General features: G+C 40.8%; 1 protein-coding gene across 4 annotated transcripts in view; it reads right to left on the bottom strand.

The window, feature by feature from the left end:
- Nucleotides 1–21,240, bottom strand: part of EPHX1 (epoxide hydrolase 1) — a 47,308-nt gene that overhangs the window by 25,287 nt on the left and 781 nt on the right. For 3 of the 4 annotated variants that reach the window (XR_013948909.1, XR_013948910.1, XM_080586306.1), the window contains exons 2-9: nt 20,631–20,782; nt 8,887–9,071; nt 7,255–7,435; nt 4,897–5,124; nt 4,077–4,206; nt 3,285–3,499; nt 765–873; nt 259–384 (exon numbers count right to left, since the gene is read on the bottom strand). Coding sequence is in view for 2 of the 4 variants with exons in the window: in XM_080586306.1 (XP_080442432.1) it covers nt 259–384; nt 765–873; nt 3,285–3,499; nt 4,077–4,206; nt 4,897–5,124; nt 7,255–7,435; nt 8,887–9,066 (1,169 nt within the window). In the remaining 2 variants the exon portion in view is untranslated. Of the gene's footprint in view, nt 1–258; nt 385–764; nt 874–3,284; nt 3,500–4,076; nt 4,207–4,896; nt 5,125–7,254; nt 7,436–8,886; nt 9,072–20,630; nt 20,783–20,891; nt 21,227–21,240 lie in introns of those variants that run through there. The other variant, XM_080586307.1, reaches the window with a different exon arrangement.

Genomic DNA, 21,240 nt, shown 5'->3' with positions numbered 1-21,240 from the left:
GATACACCACGAAGGGGAGGTCCTCAAGCAGTGTTGTTCCAGTCAGCTGCCCTTGCTGGTGGTTTGGGATTCAAACCAAGTTATTGTGTTTTCTGAGCACAGTGCATCAACTGACCTGTCCTGCAGAGATACACTGTGACATAGCATTCCTTTTCCTAAGCATTCATAAACTTGGCAGCAACCATAAGATATAAACAACCCATCTGCAATCATAACATTAAGTTCAAGGCAAAAACATTTAAAGGAAAAAACACTTACTTCTCATGTTTCTGTGTGCCTATTCCCTTCTGCAGATTTTCTTTGTAGAAACGCATGGAGGAGACTATGCAGCCTGACACCCAGTAGATCATGATATTGGTAAGAAGATCATCCAGGTTAAACTTCCTGAATAAGTGAGCCCAGAAATTGCTTAGTTAGAACTAAATACCATTTTGCATTACTTTAGCAGGGACTTGACTTTGGTTTTGTTGTAAGGGAAAAAAAACAAGGTAGGAAAAACAGTTAACTCATTAAGATTTTCACTAAGCCAGCTCTTAATCCACAAAAAAATGCAGGGTGTATCTCTTTTAAGGAGATACAAGGGGGAAGGGAGCATATCAGCATTCATGGCCTGTTTGCTTATTTGCATGCTGTAGTACTGCACTGCTTGTGGTCACTACGGACTCCTTATATGATGTGAGGCCATCCATTCAGATAGAATCTTATTTAGCTACGACTTGTGGCATAGTCACCTCATCCAAAATGGCATTAAAGGAAATGCTTACCTCTCTAGTCCTCCATCTTCTAAACTACGGAATTCCAGATCAGTCCATGTAGAAAATTTCTCCAAGATGTATGCAGCCAGTCCTACAGGAGAGTCATTCAAGCCACAACCTGAAAAGGAGGAGAAAAATTAACTAAATTAACTAAAATTGGGATATTCTACTGCTGACCTCAGACTGCTTTAGAAGCTGCCCACTATAATACAGGGTAAGTAACTTTACAAAGCAGTTCCAGCAAACTGTGTTTTTAAGCAAATAAATTAGTAGAACAAGTCAGAGCCATTTATTGTTGGATCATAAACATAGTATCTGTATACCAACAAGCTCCACCTTAGCTCGCATCGCATGTTTTCAACCTGATGTAGCAATATTGCATTTCTGCTGGCTTGTGTGTGTGTGCACATGTGAGCTAATAAGATTAAGGTCTACGTGCCAAGTAGGGTTTGCTTCTATTAATCTGGAAGTTGCCCAGGTGAATTTACACCATTAACTAACAGCAAAAACTTTTTAAGGATTATTAGAAGGTCATTAAAGAAGGGCAAGACTTTATAAAAAGGTCCATCTTCCACATTAGCAATAGCCAACTGCCTTAATGTAGGACAAGTCTTAACATACTTTTTATAGTTGTTTTACTTGGATAGAAAAAAAAACAACAAAACACACCTGTGCTTGGAACTTTGCTAATACATCCTAGTGCTGTGAAATACAGGGACCATAAACTGTCCCAGCTGCTCAGAAAAATCTTAGAAAAACCTTTTCCTGAGGAACAGCAATATATTTGAAGTTCCACCCCTGCAGCCCAACTGTCCCATAAGATGCCTGACACTACAGCTAGCAAAACTTTATCAGTAATTACTGTTTAAATGTAGTTGAGTTTCAGTTATTAAACGAGTAACATATGTATCGGATGCCAAGTGTTCCAAAAAGTTACAGCTAGTATGCTTTCTAGATGTGCAGAATTAGACAAGCAATAGCCTGTTCTCATGTACTTCACTTAGCTGGGAACAAAGAAGAGTACATCAGTTTACGTGTAGGAAAAACTTCTATCAACCCTAACAGTACAGAATACGGGCAATGCCAAGCCTCTTCAATCAACTGAAAATGAACCCAAGTTCCATCCAAATATCCTCATGAGTAACTATAAAATCAGACCCATGTAAACCGGTTCGATCAAAAGCCAGTTCCGAAACAATCAAGAGATTAGTATCAACCAAAAGTCAGAAATGACTTCATTGCTAAGGATAGCTCCGTGTTGAATCCTGTTCTTGCAAGGTAGAACTGTACCACCAGAAGGCTCAGGAAGACCTTGGCAGCCTACCAGGCTGGGCCTCTCCCAGCTACCTAAAGCTTCCTTCCTCAGGGTGTCATTTTTCCTCTGGGAGCCTCCCCCACATCATTCCCCTCTCTTCACTGTCCTCAAAATTGCAGGAGTGCTCCTGCTTCAGCTCCCAAAACATGAGCTTACTGCTGGTTCACAGTCTGTGCAGTCCACACAGTCTGCTCTGACAGACCACAGACTACCAGTAGGGCAAGAATCAGACAGAAGAACAGAACACATCTTGGTACCTGTCAGCTACCGGCTTTCCAATCTTTTCTTAAAGCAAAAAAAGGAATCGGAGACTAGTAATTTTTAGAAATCACAACTCAAAGCAAGCCAAATTATTTTAAATCCATAAAACTAGCATTTTGCCTACATACTTTAAGAATATGCCTGCTTCTGTAGCTAAGTGTATGCAAAGACATTAAGAAATAGTTTCTATAGCTGTTTTTAATAAAATCTACAGAGTGAATTGCTGCTGCACTAAAATAAAAATATACTCAGTATCTTGACTCAGATTTCCAATTCGGTAGCAAAAAATATTTTTAAAACAGAAATGTTTAATACTTAGACACGTAAAGTGATTAAGCAATGAGTGATTAGCTCATCTAGAAAGAAAATTCATAGGTACACACATTTTATTTTCTTGAAAGTCTGCAAGTGATTCATAACAGTGAGTAAGAACTAGATTTGACTTTTTCAGGTATTACTTCTGCCTATTAATAAATTAGCTTGTGTGCTAAAACAGCTAAAAGCTTCTTAGTTTACATCATTTTGATCGTGATCCATTCTCAGTGGAGAAACTATCTTTTGTTGTCAGCATACCTGCATTTGCAATAGAATTACAGTCCCCAATGACAGCAGAAGTGGAAAAGTATTAAACTATTTATGAAAACTAAGAATGTGGTCAGTGATACTTAGAGAATGCTCAGTTCTCATAATTCACCCCTTTTGCATGCAAAACTGAGTTTAATATTATACACCCATCTATTGCCTTTTACAACTCGATACAGAGAGACTGTCTTTTAAAACCTCTGACCTTCCTACTTCAATTTCCTCTAGCCTTTCTACTTCCATTTCCCTGAAAAACTCATTTTCTGCCTATTTTTAGCAGCATGTTTTGTTTCTGTGACATTATAGCTAAAAATTAAGTATTCTGAGCTCTAAAAGCATGTTTTTTATTGTTGTTTGTTTGCTTTCTATACCAACAGTATCAGGCTTTGTAGCCTGTATGTGAGCGTAGCCAGATTCCAACAAGATCCTGTAGAGTCCTTTTTTCAAGAAGGGAAACATCCGCCTAACGTCTTCTTCCTGGAAACCGAAGAGCCCTGGAAGATAGCGGCCCAGCAGAATGGAGAGCAGGTGGGTGAATCCCATGTTCGTAACAGAGGCTAGATTTAAATGAAGGCCTTTCAGATGGCTAAAAATAAAGACAGAAAAAGGCCCCACAAATTACCAAAATAAAATTTGATTCAAAGTTGTTATATTTAGAATGAATCAAAACGTTATAAGATGTTCTATTTAAATATTAAATGCTATATTATATATATTATTATTGTAACAGATGTTATATTTACAATGTTCAAAAATAGACATCCTTAAATTCCAGTCCACTAATTAAATCATTGCTCGTGACCTTAATTGTACTTCATAGTGTTGCTTTTCACAAAAAACAAGCCAAAGCGGCAACCACCAGGAGTCAGAGCACACACACACAGGCACAAATCCTCTTTTTTTTTTTTTTTTTAAATGAATACTTATCCCATTCCAGAATTCCCTGGGGTCATCACAAAACACACAACTGTTCATCTTTTCAGAAGAAACCAAGGCATACAGTTCTGGATCACTGCTTAACATAGAGCACTGATGAGAAAAACTACACAGTGCTTGTTTTTAGGACTTGCTTAGGAACAATCAAGTACATAAGCAGTAACTATTTAAAGAATAAAACAGCTTTATATGCCGATCATGCAGCACTGTACCAAAGGGGTACTCACTTGGGAGCTATCTGGGCCAGATTGGTGCAAATGAGCCAGCCCCAGTCACCACCTTGTGCGTAGAACTCGCTGAATCCCAGTCTGAGCATCAGTTCATAAAATACTGAAGCAGCGCTTACAGAATTAAAGCCTGCATTTGAAAAAAACAGATAATAATAATTAAAAAAAACACTATTGCATTAATTCCAGCTGCTCTTCTGAATGTGCAGCATTTATTCTCCCTGGCATAAAAAAGTTCCTAAGAAACAACAAGCCCACTTTTCCTTGTCTGTCTGACAGTCTACGTGAAAGCCCTTGTCACACTGTCCAGCCCTTGTCACACTGTCCAGCCCTTGTCACACTGTAAGGCTTAGAGAACAGGCAGAAACCAAGAGAAGAAAGTGCAGCGTTCATTACAGCCTGGTGTTCTCCTAACCCGACTAGTTTTCCATGTATTTAGCCTGCTACGGGGTTGCTGGACTCCTCCTAAACCAGTCATACTCCAGCTGAGCCCTGTCTGAGGCACTAAGCATTGCCCAGAGAATGTGTTTCCATTTTGCCTCTGTGCATGCAGAACCTTATCTTAACGATAACTAGAAACTTTTTAATTCATAGAGTTGTTACTTCATAACATTTTATAGTCCTTTGTAAATTATCCAGCCATTGCTCCTGAAACTAATGTCATTTGCAGTCGTATCCACCTCTCTCCTTCCACATGACACACAGGATCTTTGTTTCTACACTGGCAAAGCAAGAGACAGAAGTTACTGTTCCGCTAGTAGGGGTTGCCTCATTGTAAGACTAGGCTTGTGTTAGTTCAGTTTCTTCTCATATATCATACCTTGTTTGTGGGGTGCTTCTGAGAAACCATAGCCAGGGATAGAAGGGCAAATGACTTCAAAAATGTGTTCATCGCTGAGGCCATGGCTGGCAGGGTCAGTCAGAAGAGGAATAATTTTGTAAAACTCATAAAATGAACCAGGCCAACCATGAACCATTAATAATGGCTTTGCAGACTGGCCTTCAGGCAAACAAGGTGGCTTTACATGAACAAAGTGGATATCAATGCCTGTAAAAAATAAAACAAGTAATTAACATGCCCAAACTTACCATGACACTGAAACTAATCACAGAACAGATTCTGAATAAATCTTTTAACATCTTTCGTTTTTCTGTTTTTTGGTGAGCATGCAAGCACCCTGCATTTCTTTGGATCCATTTATCCAGGAACCTTAAAGTACTTTATAATGGGCAATTAAGCATCGCAGCACCTAAATGAGGTCGGCATATTTCTGTTTTAAAACAATTCGGCAAATTAAGACATAGAAGTGAAGCAATCTTCAAAAAGTAAAGCTGTGACTCACACAGCTTAAAGGCAGAAGAGACAATTACATCATTTAGACCAAGTGCCCTTATAATTGTACTGAAATATCGCTATATGGCACCACCTAGGTTTTGCCCAGCCACAGATTTTTCTTCCTGAAAGGCATACAATTGCAACTTTAACGCACCAAGAGACAGAGATGCCCCCCATCATAAGCAGCAGCAGTTTATTCGGGGGCATTAATCACTTCTCTTGTTTCGTGTGTGCCTGACTTCCCATTTGAACATGTCTGGCTTCTGTTTCTAGCCACTGACCCCAATGTTACAGCAAAAGGAATTTTAAAAGCCATTAGTAAGTATTGTCTGTCTGTGGAGACCTGTAAACCAGTCACACACATTAACTTTTGATAAACTAATCATGCTGAATCAAAGATTCGAGAAATACATTGCTAAAGGAGAGTTAAAGAATTCAATTTTGTGATTCTTTTCTACCTTTTGTCCAAACCTTTCGGTATATTTTTTGATAAATTAGAGCAGAAGAAATGTTCTTGTACCAGTCTCATCATTGTTAGGTTAAAAGGTAAAAATTGCAGTCCTGTTTCCTTTGTGATCCTTACAATATATTAGCAATAGAGATCACACAATGTTGTACTAGGAGCTCCGGGTTAACTGCTTTTCCTCAAACCTGTTCAGGGCTTTGCTTTCCAGGAAACGATAATCTGCTCTTAGTGGAGCCTGAATGCCCCATTCCTTGATGTATTTAAGCACATTTTACTTGCATCAACTCCACCTCATCAGCAATCCCAGCCTCTCTCAATGACTGAGATTTCCTCATCCTTTACAATTCTGTGGATTTCTGCATTCTCTTAAAAAACCTTCCAGTGATGACAGAAGCTAAGAATCTGATACTCCACATGCTCGATCTTGTCTTTTCATGGCTCATCTCCGTAATCATTCTTAACGTTCAAATCTCTCTTCCTGTATCTAAACACACTGCACTGTTAACTTTTTTTCCGTTTCTTGTCTCAGATAGTACTTTTTTTTTTCTCCTTTTATTTTCATGAGTCTATTTTAAGTATTATGGTTAACTGCCCCATTCCAAATAATCTACTTTTACGGGTGCAAGTAAAGATAGCCCAATCTCAAGTTTGAATTTTGCAATCATGAAACAATTGTCTGCTTTGCTCTAAATCCACAGCTGTACCCCCAAATCACCCAAGCACAACCCTAACTGAAGTATTTAAAATGTCCAGTTTGACCAAGTTCCAGTACTATCAGACCTTAGCTGAACAGCCTCTTTCAAAAGGTGTCTGCGTTTAGAATGAAAATGCAAAGCAGTCACTTGGACCTGGCAGCACATCAACCCTATGGGAAAGGCATTCTGCTTTCTAGGAGGGCTTGAAATGGTGCAGCAGAGCACACTGGCCCTCCCAGTGAGGGATAACCTGAGCAGCCAGCACACCCAGCTGATGAGAGCTGCCAGGCTGACAGCATCACCATGACAGCAGCAGCTGGGGAACTACATGGATCAAGAGGAGGCATCTGTGGGTGTTTTTGTGCGACTGCATGCAAGACAGGGAACACGTCTACATCTCAAGATCCAGATCTGTTGCCAAATGCCTGTGCTTGGCTCCTGTTAACACCAACTGACAACCCATCCAAGCACAAGGGAATTATATCTGTCATTCCTTGTCCTAAAGGCTTCAGTTACAATGAGGTAGCTTCTCACTACTGCTGCAGCAGTAGCAAAGATCCATGTCATGACAGCTAGGGAGGGAAGGCCCATGCAACATGACCAAGAGCACTCTTATGGCTGTGATGCGTTGTAGACAAGATTATGTATTACTGTTTATTTTTAAGAGAAAAAGCCACGCACCTTGAATCTTAGTTTTGAATTGTGGGTACTTATTGAGAATTTCAACTTGTTTCTTCCAGTTGAACTGGTTTTTCCAATAGGAGACAACTTTCCTGAGATACACTGAGTTTGTTCCATAATGGAAGCAACTGTCCTCAAGTGGCTCAGAGAATCGAGCCTCGTCCAGCCTCCTATACAAGTCCTGCAGGGAAAAGGAAAAAGGAAGAGACATTACAAGCACTGCATCTACTATCTTACGGCCAAGTGAAACAAGAGCAATAATGAAAATAATGTCTCCAATGATACCTGTGCCATTTGCTGATGCTCCATCAGCTGTTTCAACTCTTGTTCTCCTCCAGATACCCCCCCCTTCCTCTTCCACTTACAGATGTTCTTAATATTTCCACTGTCTTTGTTCAGCAGCACTGGCTAACCCATTTGCCAGGCTGATAACCACAGAGGATGATATGGGCTTCTGACAGCACCCAAAACACAACAGGGAGCTGTGAAGAAGTTTGCTTATGGTACTCACCTCCATAGCACATTGTTATTTTTTTTTCTTTCTTTCTTTTTTTTTTTCCCACCAGCACACTAGAAGATGTGGCACTTTACAGAGTGATTACCAAAAGCGCCAAAGTGACTTCACAATTTAAGTCTTGTTGCCTTTCCGTGGTATGTTGTTCCCAGGGCTACCTTTGAGCCCAGCCTCACAATCAATGCATGGATCTGGCTGAGACCTTTTGCTCTCCTTCCCAAACTAAGGTGCTGGGCATCCACACCAGGAAACACTGAGGGATTTCACAGGGCCACAAAGTTCGTGAAACAACTGGAGCAAGTTGCCAAATCTAGGCTAACTTTTCAAGTGACCTTGCTACTGCACTTCATGGTCATGGGGAATGCTGACAATACTATAAATTCAGTCCAAAATCACTCAGCAGGGAAGAAGAGCCAAAAGCCGCTTCTTATTAGAAACAGAACCACAGAATAGTTGAGGGTGAGAGACAGGTCTGGAAATCCATCCCTGCTCAAACCTCTAAGAGGTTTAAACTTGAGCAGCATTTTCTAATACAGTGATGATAAGGACAACTCTCATTTGCTAAGATGAGTTACTTGCATACACTGTCTCATGCCTCATACTGAGCAGGCAGTCTCAATCTAGACAAGATGTTAATATGTAAGCTAACTTTTTTTTGGTCATTTAACATGTACAGAAAGCATGGATTTTTAAATGAAGCTTTTAACACATCTATACATACATGTTTTTTCCATGTTCAATGTCTTTTCAAAATGTTTTGGTAATATGTCCTATCATAACTTAAATCTCCTAGTTTAAAAATTTATTTAGAAAAAAGGTTTTGTTACTGATGGATTATGTAGTAATAGCTGTCGTAATGCAGACCTGTGTTTCTTTAAAATCTGTAGGTTAGAAGTTATGTATCTTTATGTCTGCAGTATGAGGGAAAAACATATTGGAGATCAATGTCCACCAATATTACTAAGGAGAACAAAAAAAGTCCTAAAAATTCCAGAGCTGAGAAAATAGAAATCCATTACAAACAAATAATATAAGCAGTCCCATAATTACTTCTAAACAAGTAAACATTTATTTAGCCATTTCTTACTGCTCTTTTCCCCGTACTGAGATTTGCTTACGCTCAGATCTTTTTCTGTAGTTTCCACCTTAAATGGCCAAATAGTTGCATCTTCTTCAGTGTCAGGCTTTTGGCCCCTGCCCCACCATCCATCTTTAAAGGATAATGTCTCTTCTTTCTTCCTGGAACGTAAGAAGTAGACGATGATTGTCCCCAGAATCAGGAATACCTCAAGCAGCATAATGCCTGTAAGAGAAGAACAGAACTCAGATAAGACCAGTCAGGTTGTTCAGAGACATGTGATGTACTTCGTAAAGACTACAGAGGTTTACTTGCTTTTTATGATAGGATTTGATCTACATGTTTACTTGATGTTCTGTAAGTCTCAGGATATTAACACTTCTGTGAAATTTCAGAAATAAGGTATTTTAACCTACACACCTCAACTGGGGAGGAATTAAGTGTTTTATGTAAAAGACAGTAGTGTCATAGTATCTTTAAGGTTGGAAGAGACCTTCAAGATCACCTGGTCCAACCATCCCCCTACCGCCAACGTCTCCCACTAAACCATGTCCCTAAGCACCACGTCCAACCTCTCCTTGAACACCCCCAGGGTCGGTGACTCCACCACCTCCCTGAGCAACCCGTCCCAATGCCTGACTGCTCTTTCTGAGAAGAAATGTCTCCTCATTTCCAACCTGAACCTCCCCTGGTGCAACTTGAGGCCATTCCCTCCAGCCCTGTCACTAGTTACCTGTAAGAAGAGGCCGACCCCCAGCTCCCCACACCTTCCTTTCAGGTAGTTGCAGAGAGCAGTAAGGTCTCCCCTGAGCCTCCTCTTCTCCAGACCAAACCACCCCAGTTCCCTCAGCCGCTCCTCACAGGACTTGTGCTCCAGGCCCCTCACCAGCTTCGTAGCCCTTCTCTGGACACGCTCCAGGGCCTCGATGTCCTTCTTGTAGTGAGGGGCCCGAAGCCCGAACACAGCACTCGAGGTGCAGCCTCACCAGAGCAGAGTACAGGGGGACGATCACCTCCCTGCTCCTGCTGGCTGCACTGTCCCTGACACAAGCCAGGATGCCGTTGGCCTTCTGGGCCACCTGGGCACACTGCCGGCTCATGTTGAGGCGAGCATCAGTCAGCACCCCCAGATCCTTTTCCTCTGCACAGCTTTCCAGCCACTCTGCCCCCAGCCTGCAGCGCTGCATGGGGTTGGTGTGGCCAAAGTGCAGGACCCGGCACTTGGCCATGTTGAACCTCATCCCATTGGCCTCTGCCCATCGACCCAACCTGTCCAGATAAAAACAGAACTCAAAGCAAGTCAAGAGACTATATGGCTTGGTAATTAAGTAGTCCTCTGATTAAACACATTTCCTCAGTGGCCGTTGATTGCTGCTAAACTTCAAAAGTAAAAAAAAAAAAGGGGTAACTGTGGACATAAGTTCAAGGTTTCTCTCCCTCTGAAGGTCTAGATTTCCCACGAATTCCAAAACAGAGCATCTCTTCAGTAAGGCTTACATATCTTTTGTTACAGATTTGGAGGATGAAAAAACAAGATGTGTATACAAAATAAGTGAGGAACATGAGGGCAGCCATCTTGTATCTCCCAGTTTGCTGGGGGGGGGGTGGAATATTTGTATAACTCCTGAACAGCAAGAGCAAAAGACAGAAGGCCCTTCCCTTTCTTTCTCCCTCTGAACTTTTATGAAAAGAAAAGACCACATAAATGCTTTCCAGGCTCTAAAACATCCCTCCCCAAGCAATGAAGTTCTCTCAAGGTGAAGAACAACCTGATTTCACAGCACATCTGTATAATCTAGCTACAGGGATGATGTGCTTTAGTCAAACAGAATAATGTAAAAAAAATGAATAAATTTCCAATGTATTTGAACTGCTTCATTCTGCAAGTAGAAAAAATTATTAAAGAGAATGAGTAACATTTTTAATGCCTTTCCAAACCTTTAAGTATGAAAAATGTATGGAAAGGGGGTTGAGAAACAGCGATGTCACCTTTTTAAGGCATAACTTTAATGAATGCCATGTTTCAAACACTCATACACTGAGAAAATGATAAAACATTAAGTACTTCAAAACTTCTGTACAGCAAGCATTGTTTATGTTACTGAACAGCCTACATTCTCTCCAAAGCTGAGAGGTTTTGTTGGTTTTGCTGCTGCAGAGTAACTTGATGCTCTGAAATTGTTCAGAGTAAACACGTTGTCCAAAAAAGCAGCTCCTTTATTACCCAGTGTGCAATAAGCCAATTCTCACACACTCAGGAGAGATGCTGCTTTTATTGAGACCTGGATGCTCGGTGGATTTTTCACAAATAAAGCACACCCAATGCCAGCTTCTTTGTTACATTTATACCTTGAATTCATGCATATTCTACCGATCTAATACATATTCATTCTAATCTACATGAGCTGTGTAATTGCATGGTGTCGTTCTTGGCTCCTTTTCAGGCCCTTCTGCACATGCCTTCTTTTCTTTGGGGTGTCCTTGGTGGTCTTCCCTGAAGAAGTGCCCTAACCCCTTTTATCTGAAATGGTCACATGCCACCTAAGGACTACTTAAGGCTACTTTCTCTTGCCAACTTACCTTCGTTTCTTCCAGAAGGAGCATTTTGTTCCTGATCAAAGTGAACCTAGGTTAAATGTCAAACATAACTTTTGTCCTGTACTATATAAATGGTACTTGATTATAGGGATGCTCAATTAAACATTGACAATACCTCTTCTTTTCCAAGGGAGAGTTTGTTCCATTACAAACAGAATGGAGCAAATGTATTCCCGGATCAAAATAAAAATTGTAGCTAAGGTTACTAGGAGTTCATGTGATTATAACAGGATTAAAATTGACCCGTCTTGTAAGTGCAGGACTTGTTTTAGTCAACTTCTTAAGTTTAATTTTCTGAAGGCTGACATGCAATAAATAAGGTAGCTGGATAAAAGCATGAAAATAAGCACCCAATAAAACATTTGTAGGAAGGTCAGGCACTACGGAAATAGGACAGCAAGCTACAAAAACATATTGCTTACACATACAATTGCTAGTCTTGCAAAGTGACCTGAAATTCCTTAGTCCTCAGAAACCAGAGAAAAGGGAATGACAGGCACTGGAAGAACTTGATATTTTTATTTGTTTCACTGGTCCTTCCATAATATCTGTCATTTGAGAAAGTGCTACTTCTCTGCCATGTTCACCGGAGTACAAGACAGCAATCTCTTCCCACTTCCACCATACTTGAACCATAGCTTATCCCAGAATTAAAGAGCACAATTGAATTTTACTGCAGAGCAGAACTGGAGGAGCTTTTAGAAACCTCAAAGCACTTTACATAGAAATAATACCTATCACAGTATTTAACAGATAGGATTTCTATTACTAAATCTTCACAGAGAACAGCAATTTCCCTGAAATCACAGCACAACTCAGGCCATGTCTAGACTACAAAGGTTTGCAAGAATAGCTATGTAAACACCACAGAAGGGAAAAAAAAAAAAAGGCAAATATTTGGCCAACTTCAGTATATTTACAAGACCCACCACAAAGAGCTACACCAAAAGAAGAGAGCTTCTTTCAGTGCCAGCCCCAAAATTCTGGCAGGATGGCTGGGGTACCTAGAAATCAGAGGACTATTTCTCATGGCATACGCCACTTCAGTGTTGCCCAATAAACGTTCAGACTCGTTACTTGCTGCGCAACAAGCCAATCCACACACTAGGTCAAGACGCTGTTTATTTCAGAATCGCACAAGTGTGGGTACCAGACAGTTTCCCACAAAGCTGAGACACACAAGGATTTCCCACACCACCTTTTATACAATCCTTTATCAACACATTTACACGTTTGTACAATCCCCTAGCCTCTGACTGGTGACAGAATTAGCACACTGCTGACATGACAGAAGCACTCTGCACATCTGCAGAGAGGAAGGGTCCCTTCTTGGGCTGGCATCTCCCACCCCAGGGGTGGGATTTTTACTGTTACGAGGACAGCTCACATACTCCTGTTCTTTGTTTCTCAGCCAACTACTCACGTTAAGTTGATTGGTGATGTATTCAAGGGCATGGTCAGGATGCTTCCCTCAAGAACATCAATGTAATGGTCTTCCTGACGAGCAGTTCCTCAGTTAATCACCCTTTAGACATCTCCAAGGCCTGGGTCATCTTGCCTTTCCCTCAAAGCACATATTTTATCTCTTCCACTCAGAGTTAACTGTACACTGGTATCATCAGCACCATAGCTTCTACCAACAGATGACAGTGGTGCAGCACCTAATGCAGAACTGCTTCACCCAGGAACAGAATCCCATCCTGTTTTCTAGCTAGCAACTTGTATGTCCTAAGTCACTGGAGTACCCCAGCCACAAAAATATTTCTTCTTCCCCATCTGCTCTCAATGAGACTTGAGAAATCAGATCTTTTGCAGCAGAACACGTGGGAAGGATTCTGTGTAAACGTGCACATTTTGCATTCACCCAGGTACATCCATGCAAACAACTCACTGCATGAAAAGATATTTATTTCTGTGATTAGTTCCAGATACAGTGTGGGGTGAGTTTGCTGACAGTCCAGCGGTAAGTGCCAAAATCAGTTTCAGGTCTCACAACAATTCCGTCTCCTATTGCAGAGAATTGGGATCAATGACAATCAGTTCGCACAGGATGTTTTGATTTTGAAGAAGCCACCTCTGATGCTAGTTGGACTACTTTTGCTAATAGAGATCCCAAGTTGCTCTCTACATTCAATCTCTCAGTTCACTTGGAAGTGCCTCTAATTTCTAGTTACAAAGAACACAGGGGCCTAGAATTCCAGCTATGCTGTAGATTTTTCTCAGGACGTTGCAGGAAGAGAAAAGGGCAAAGTGCATCAGCAGTATTTTACCTTGAACCACTTTATACCACACTCAAAGGGATTGTTTTGCTAGCAGTGAGTTACCGTACCACTGCATGCCGGTACCAACCTCTCCAGCCTGTGCTGAGGAGAGCACTCAAAGCAAACACACTCCGTGATAGCCCGAGTTTGCTGCTCAAGCTAATTCTCTACAACTTTCGTGTGGTGTTTGAACAGCATAAAGCAGCCTCGTGAGGCATCTGCACCAGAACTGCCTGCCCTAATCGTGATTGAGAATTGTTACGAGATAGAAGCTATTAGCCCCTTACATATGTTCCATGGTACAGCAATACAGCACCATGAACGTGGAAGGATAAATGGGTACAAGTTTTCTATACCTGCAGTTTTCAGAGATGTAACCAAAGTGCTGGCGAATTTATTCTCTAAAATCTCGTGATTCAACCATGGTGGCATGTTGACCTTAGAAGGAAGTATCTCCTTTCATCCCACGGTCAGGAACTTGGACTCCAAGACTGTGCTGTTCCCCAGGGTGGATACTGCTTGCATACAGCATTTAAATACCTTAGATCTAGGTAGCATTTAACTACTTTTTTTTTCTAAAGAGCCCAAGGAAGAAAGTTTTTGTTCTGCTACTTCAAAAACATGTTTTAAAAGAAAAACGTTGAAATGCGATGGATCCCAATAAGTCATCCCAAAATTAGATACCCTTGAAGAAAGGTATCTTGCTGTTTACAAGAAAACCTCAAAACTTACTGTATCTTACTGCTCCATGTTGAAGACACTTTTTCAGCTTCTTTATTATTTTTTTTCTCCACTTCCCTCTGTTACTTTAACAGCAGTACAAATAGCTCCACGGGAACAGAGCAGTTATTAACATCAAAGCCATGTCCTGTCTCATGCCCTATCTTCATCAGTATCCAGTAACAGATGTTCTAGACAACAGTGCTATTTATTTTTTAGAGCAGTCATCTATGAAATATCCTAGTGGTAAAATTCCCCACCTTATGCTACTAGTACTTGTTCATCTTTGCCTTTCAGCAGTAGAATCCATGGGAAATGCGTTATTGGAGAAATAAGGAAATGAAAGACTTTCCTCTTAACCTTTGGAAATCTCATGTGCTCAAAAACTCAAACACCGTGCAACTCAGCTGTTATGGCTTGAACAACTCTAAGTGGTGATATGAAACCGTATCAGTGCAGAACAGGTGAAGCAAAAGCTCTACAGAGACCATACTGCTTTCAGACGTATGCCAGAGATTATCATGATCATTGTTAACAACATTTTCTCTCTAAGGTTGGTTTACTAGCAGATTACAAGGTAGCTGAGAGCACTCAGCACACTCCAATGCTGTCAGATATGAGGTTTATTATCCTGATACGGGTTAATTATCCTGCAGGAGAAATAACTCAATTTAGAAATGTTTCAGTTTATTTTTGTTCCGTTACATAACCTCCCACCCCATTAGGTTTTTACTGAAAATGCACCCCTCTGCCAGATCATCATTGTTTACAGATAGATCTATTTGCCTGGAGAGTAGCAATTCCAGGTTAGTCTTCCCAGGAGATGTGAAAGGCAGAACAACCCACTGAAGGGCTTCACAAACTCACAGCACCTGTAACAGGGTCCCTTAGCACTGGCAGCCTAAAAGGGGCTAAAACAAGGCACAGTTCAGAGATTTCACCTTCAATCTGGTGTCCTACCATCTCTGGGCATCACACTTTTGTCATTTTATGACACCAGAAACAAACAGTAAACCACAAAGTGAAGACATTTGCATAAGAAAAGCTTCCTATTTATGTAGTTTATGGAACATTGTGACAAGCTTCAAAATAGCCTAGCAATGCGGGAATTGCTTTGCGTAGAACTGATAATATCTCCCAGGTGAGCATAAAATGATACATTAACAATGTATGAAAAAAAAGGTAGACATCGGATTAAATACAGCATCCTACACAGGGAAGCAAATCAAAGACAGTAAACTCAAATCCAAGAGAGTTTCTGACTTGTCTCGATAAGAAATTTAACATTTACATTTTTTACTGCCACAGGGAGGTGGCACACTATGCTATCTCCAAAACAGCAGGAAGAGATGGTATCATCCTGTTCTACAATCTCTTTCTAGGTTGTTCGCCATCAGGAGTCAGCTGGTACAGCAGGAACCTAAACAGAAGCCTACAACCAAAGAAAAGAGGTCACCTCCCCAGAGAAGGTGAAACCCTGTTACTCCCTGACAGGGCGGGGGGCAGCTAGACTCCCACCGGAGCAGGAATGCTGCCCCCAGGACAGGGCTGGAGATGCACCTCCATCACCACTCCAAGGGGCTACCCTGAGGAACGCCCAACGCCTGTGGCAGCTGTAAGGGGACAGAGTCTCACCATTAACCGACCTTGCACTTTGGAGAGCAGTACCATCAACAGAAAGGTGACTTAAGGCTCTGAGGATACCTATAAATACCGCCCAAAACTTCTGCTTATGACAATTAGTCCCTGGTGCATCCTCTTCCTGGAGGAGTATGTGAGTACCTTATGTAACGTTCCCACCTATTCTCCAATACTATGATAGTCCAGCAGTATTCTCTCTTTAGTGCTACACTGAAATCTGACAAGAACTGAGACCCAAGCCTAGCTAACATAAATGAAAAGTATCATAGGACTAAGTTCACCAATTCGCCTCACCCAGAGAAGGCATATTTAAGCAACCCCTGGCTGGCCAAAGCTCATCTCACAATCATAATTTAAAATATTGTAAGCCGCATTTTTTAAGAGGAAGATACTTTACAAGAATGTATATTTAAGCAGCATTACTTGCTCTTTCAAATCTGTGCTTTCTTTAAAAAACATGTTTTTAACCAGCATCCAACATGTCTTGTTAATCTCAGTTTTTCTTTTTCTTTTTTTTTTTTTATGATATTTGAACAAACCCCCACTTCCTTCAAAGAGTCAAAAAAAAAAAAACAACCAACAACCTGCAGGCTGCATAAATACACAGCGACAGCATCTGCCCTAGGCTCTCTGTGACTCGCATTACTGTAATCAAATGGCTGAACGGTGGGCATGATTTAGGGGAAAAGAGATCTGCTTCTTTGCATCTGCAATAACTTCTTGTTTAGGACTCTACAAACTGAAAAGCTGCTAAAGGATTCTTAAATCAGCATCATTCAGTTACAATAATTGAGGGCAAAAAGTACTGTTTAAGCTTTCATAACATTTGATAGCTACAACATTAAGGTTGGCTAACGCAAAGATTTTATCCTGTCAAACCTTTACCCTATTTAATGATCTTCAAATTCCAACAAGAAAAAAAAAATATTTGCACATATGCAAAGAAGTGACAGAAGCCTGGCATGCAACTTAGGGGTGAATGCCTCTGAAAGCTGGGTCTACTAGATACAACTCTCCCAAATCACAAGCCACAGTTAAAAAAGTAAGTATATCATGCCAGTAACAAGTTTTTAAAACAGTTCACAGCCAATATCCAGCCAACTAAATGTCATAGTCCAATAAAATAGACTCCAAAGAACATCTTGAGCTTTACTTCCACATTTGCTTTGAAATGTTGAATTTGAAAACAATTTCTAATGTCTAAAAAGAAATTATGAATTGGACATTTTCCTATTTTGCCTTCTACCAGTTTCTAGCAATAACAAATGTAACCTCCTCTTTCTATGCCAATGTCTACATTTTACGGAGAGGAATGGCAAAAAAGGTAAATTTAGGCTCTATTTTTAGCTTCACCAAATTCTCTAGCACTAAACAGTAAGACGTTGCCTTCCTCCCCTGCGACAGTATTATTGCCAATGTTTTGCTCGGTCTGATCTCTAGATAAGACTCAGATTCATCCTGTCCTGGCTGGCAGTTTGGCAATGATGTTTACAGGGGGATTTTCTGTTAGACTAATTCTCTTAAGATTCTTCGGTGAAATCACAGAGAGATCTTAGTTAGCTAGCAGCTTTACATGCTTTTTGGGTTAGCGTTGTTAGAAAACTGTTATTAAAACCTTTAATTATTAACATATGCAGAATTGGTATGTACATGGTGCCTTGCAGAGGAAAGAGTGCAGACAGTATGAAATCTTGTACTCCAAGTATGTAAGAACAAAATACATGATAATCCTTCAGTTAAAATAAGGTGTAGAGATGGTAACAATTAATACTATAAACATATAAATATAATGACGACTGACAGAAACACTTAAGACAGTGAGATGAGGTGTCACACAGTAAGTTTAAATTAAGATCACAACTCCAAGCAGCAAGGGCAGCATGAAAGAAAATGTGTATCAGAGTTTTAAAAAATTGTATTTTTCTTAAATAATTGTGATTATGCAAACAGGAAGAGACAGAAACTTGTTATCTCTCTATGAAGACTTCATTCCCACAGAGAAAAGGAACTTTAGATGATGAGAAGAGGAGCGGAACAGATGGTAGCCATCATCTTCTGTCAAATACTGCAACACCAAGGGATGTGCCAGTGTAAACATGTAACAAGAACAATTCTTGCTACTCCTTCTCTATCTTAATAACAACTAAATATTTAATTTCTCTTTGGATTGAAGGGTTTCATTTAGAAACGTACTACCTGTACCCACCACATTAGAGCAATTAACACTCAAGACGAAGCAGACAGGAGAACTAGGTCCTTCAGTCAAATTATGATGCATAATACTTAGTCACTTCACCTGACAGAAAGATCTTACCTATCTGTTAGATAGCAGAGTACATCCAGGGTACAGATGTAGTGGCCAGCCAGGACATCCAGAACAAACTGATAGAGCAATAATTAAGTGTCTTTAAGGCAGAGTTAAAAAGAAAAGAAAATATCTACTGCTGAGTGCAAGAAAAATGAGAACTGCTTGAGTTGGAGAGTAAAAAAAAAAGTTTGTTGAGCCCTTACTTGTGGACTACAACTAATCATTTCCAACAGATGTGTCAAACAAGATGTTGGAGGAATGCTGGAGAACAGCTCACTTTTCAGAGAAGAAACACAGAACACAGCTCCTGTTCTTTACCCCAGTAGGATCCCTCCACAAACATGAGCACAGCTCATTTCCTCATTCTAACGAACTTATTAGAACAGGGCATCACACTACTCAAAACAGGAACTAATGAAGCATGGCTAGCACAATTCCCACAAAAATATCCTCAGCCTTACAAATCAGAAAGCACTCAATCAATAATAATGTGCTCGAATATAAATAGAACCTGATAATGCCACTCTAAAAAAAAAAAACAAAAAAGCAAACAAACAAAAAGCAAAAACAAAACCACGAAACATAAAATCCGGAGTACATATCTTTATGTTACCTAGCCATCCTGCTATGTGTGGAATGTGACCAAGAGATTAAAGCAAATGCCATTTTAGAAGTAGATCTTTGTTCCATTTGCACATACAATGATGCTTTTAATTAAAAATAGTGTGTTCAGAGGAAGAATTTGGGAATTTTTCAGTAGCTGCTCTCAGAAGGGGAAAAAAGTATTTTCAGCCTTAATTACAAAGCAGACCAAAACTCTTCAGAGAGAAAGATGCTCTATTTTCCAAGTCACTTTTCTTTAGGGACTTAAGCAGTAATTAGAGCTCTGTTTGCCACATTTGGAACTTGCACATTAAAGAAGACTGCCCTTATTCTGGGATCGTGTGTTGTGTGAACAAAGTATCCTTGCGGGCTCAGCAAAGCAGTACACACTACCACAAAGGCTCCTCTGCTCGTCTGGCCACAGAATTTGAATACAGCAACTATAATGCGAGAAATGAGCACAGGAATATACACAATAATCGATTCATTTTGCCTACAGCAATAAGCTATACTTCATCTTCCATCATGCTTTGCTACTTCTTCACCTACAAATTACTTGACAAACTGTCACGGAAGAAACAAGATTTTCTGGGAGTATTACCATTCAAAAGTTATTACCCCAAACCTTTTCATTCACCTGTTGTAATTAATTAGAACAAATTTGGCCATGCATATTCTATTAAAAAGTCTGAACTTGTTTCACAGTGCTTACCATAATAAAGCACTGTGGTTCTAAGTCTAAAAATATTAGATATGTCTGAAAGCTTTTCTGAAATCCTGCACATACAGGCTGAAAACATGGTTTTACCATACATAATGACTACATGCAAGAAGTATCAAGGGTAACAGGAGGGTTAAAAAAAAAAAAAAAAAGCTTTTAAAACACCTGAAAATCCAAAACCTATTTTAGACAACTCATACAAACAGCTACACAAGTTATTACCAATTGTGATCTATTTTGAATGAGTTATTTCAACATCATGACTGCCTACATTTACCAAAATCAAAACAAAACAAAAGACCACACAACTAATACAATCCAGGAGAAGTAACAAACAAGCAGAGTTTATGTAAATGCGTACCTACACGTTTTTATATATGAATTCTGATGGGAAAAGATGTAGAATGAACAGTCATGAGCCTGACAAAGTGCCAAATCCTTCTCCACAAAGACTTCAGCTCTGACAATGACCTAATCCTTGTCTTTGGACAATTTCAACTGTGGATTGATTTTCTCTAAGCTGTCTAATTGCTTTTGGTGCCGATCTTCCATTGATTTTCAAGCCGCAGTAGCAATTTGTGCACTCAAGTCTCAGTCTTAGCTTACTTCAGAAAGGAGCACTATCCATGTCAGATGAGAAGCATGACATCTCAAAAGAACAATGCCAATCAAAACATTAACCTCACATTTCTGGACGTATATGTACATTTCAGACAGTGGCTTTTAAGATCAATCCTATCTTGCAGGTTCACCTACAGCAAATAGGTAAATTTTCTTATTTTAGCTATAGCCATACTATGAAAGTAAGGGGAAACTGCCCACTTCATCAGGATTGGAAAAGCGGAAAGTTAAGCAATGCGCTTGATTAGGAAATGTTTTAACTGCAGGGCAAAGTCAAGACTCCAATTGAATTGTGACAAAACGAGCCAAACCTCAGGACTGTGAGCGTGTCACTTGCTTATTCTGCAGATCGCTCAGTTGGGCAACGAAACGCAGCTGGTAGGTTTTGCAGGTTTTCTTCTCATCCCTAAGGCGCCTCTTCAGCAGAGCTATGTGCCCGGTACTCGGTCAAAGAAGTTTCAAGCTTGGCAAGGGGCATAAAAAAGAAAAAAAAAAAAGTTCAGTTTATCAGCGACCTTAAATCGGACAAACAGGGCTGGCGACAGAGAGCTGTTTGGGATGGCGGCACCTACTCTCCCCCTAGAGAAGCCCATCAGGGCCTTCCCGTTCCCGGATCCGACCCCAAGACCTCCTCCCAGCCCGCTGCCGTTATTTAGCCTCCAATAACGACCACGGTTGGTCCCGCCAGCGGGCGGGAGGGCACACGCTCCGAAGATCCCGGTGTTTAAGGGGGGGCAGCCCGCTTCCCAACTCGACCCAGCCCCGGGGCAGGGACCCCGAACATCTCCCCTCGCTCCCGCCCGAGCTCGGGGAGCCGCGGGAGGCCGCTCCCTCAGCCGCTCCCTCAGCCGCTCCCCGCGCTGCCCCCGCGCCTCTCCTCAGCGCGCCCGGGGGCCGCCGCTGCCCGCACCCCCCGCCCGG

Source organism: Anser brachyrhynchus (genome assembly GCF_964034855.1).
Source record: "Anser brachyrhynchus genome assembly, chromosome: 3".
NCBI classification, from domain to species: domain Eukaryota; kingdom Metazoa; phylum Chordata; class Aves; order Anseriformes; family Anatidae; genus Anser; species Anser brachyrhynchus.
Note: the sequence above shows the minus strand (reverse complement) of the source record. Positions and strands in the feature narration are given on the sequence as shown.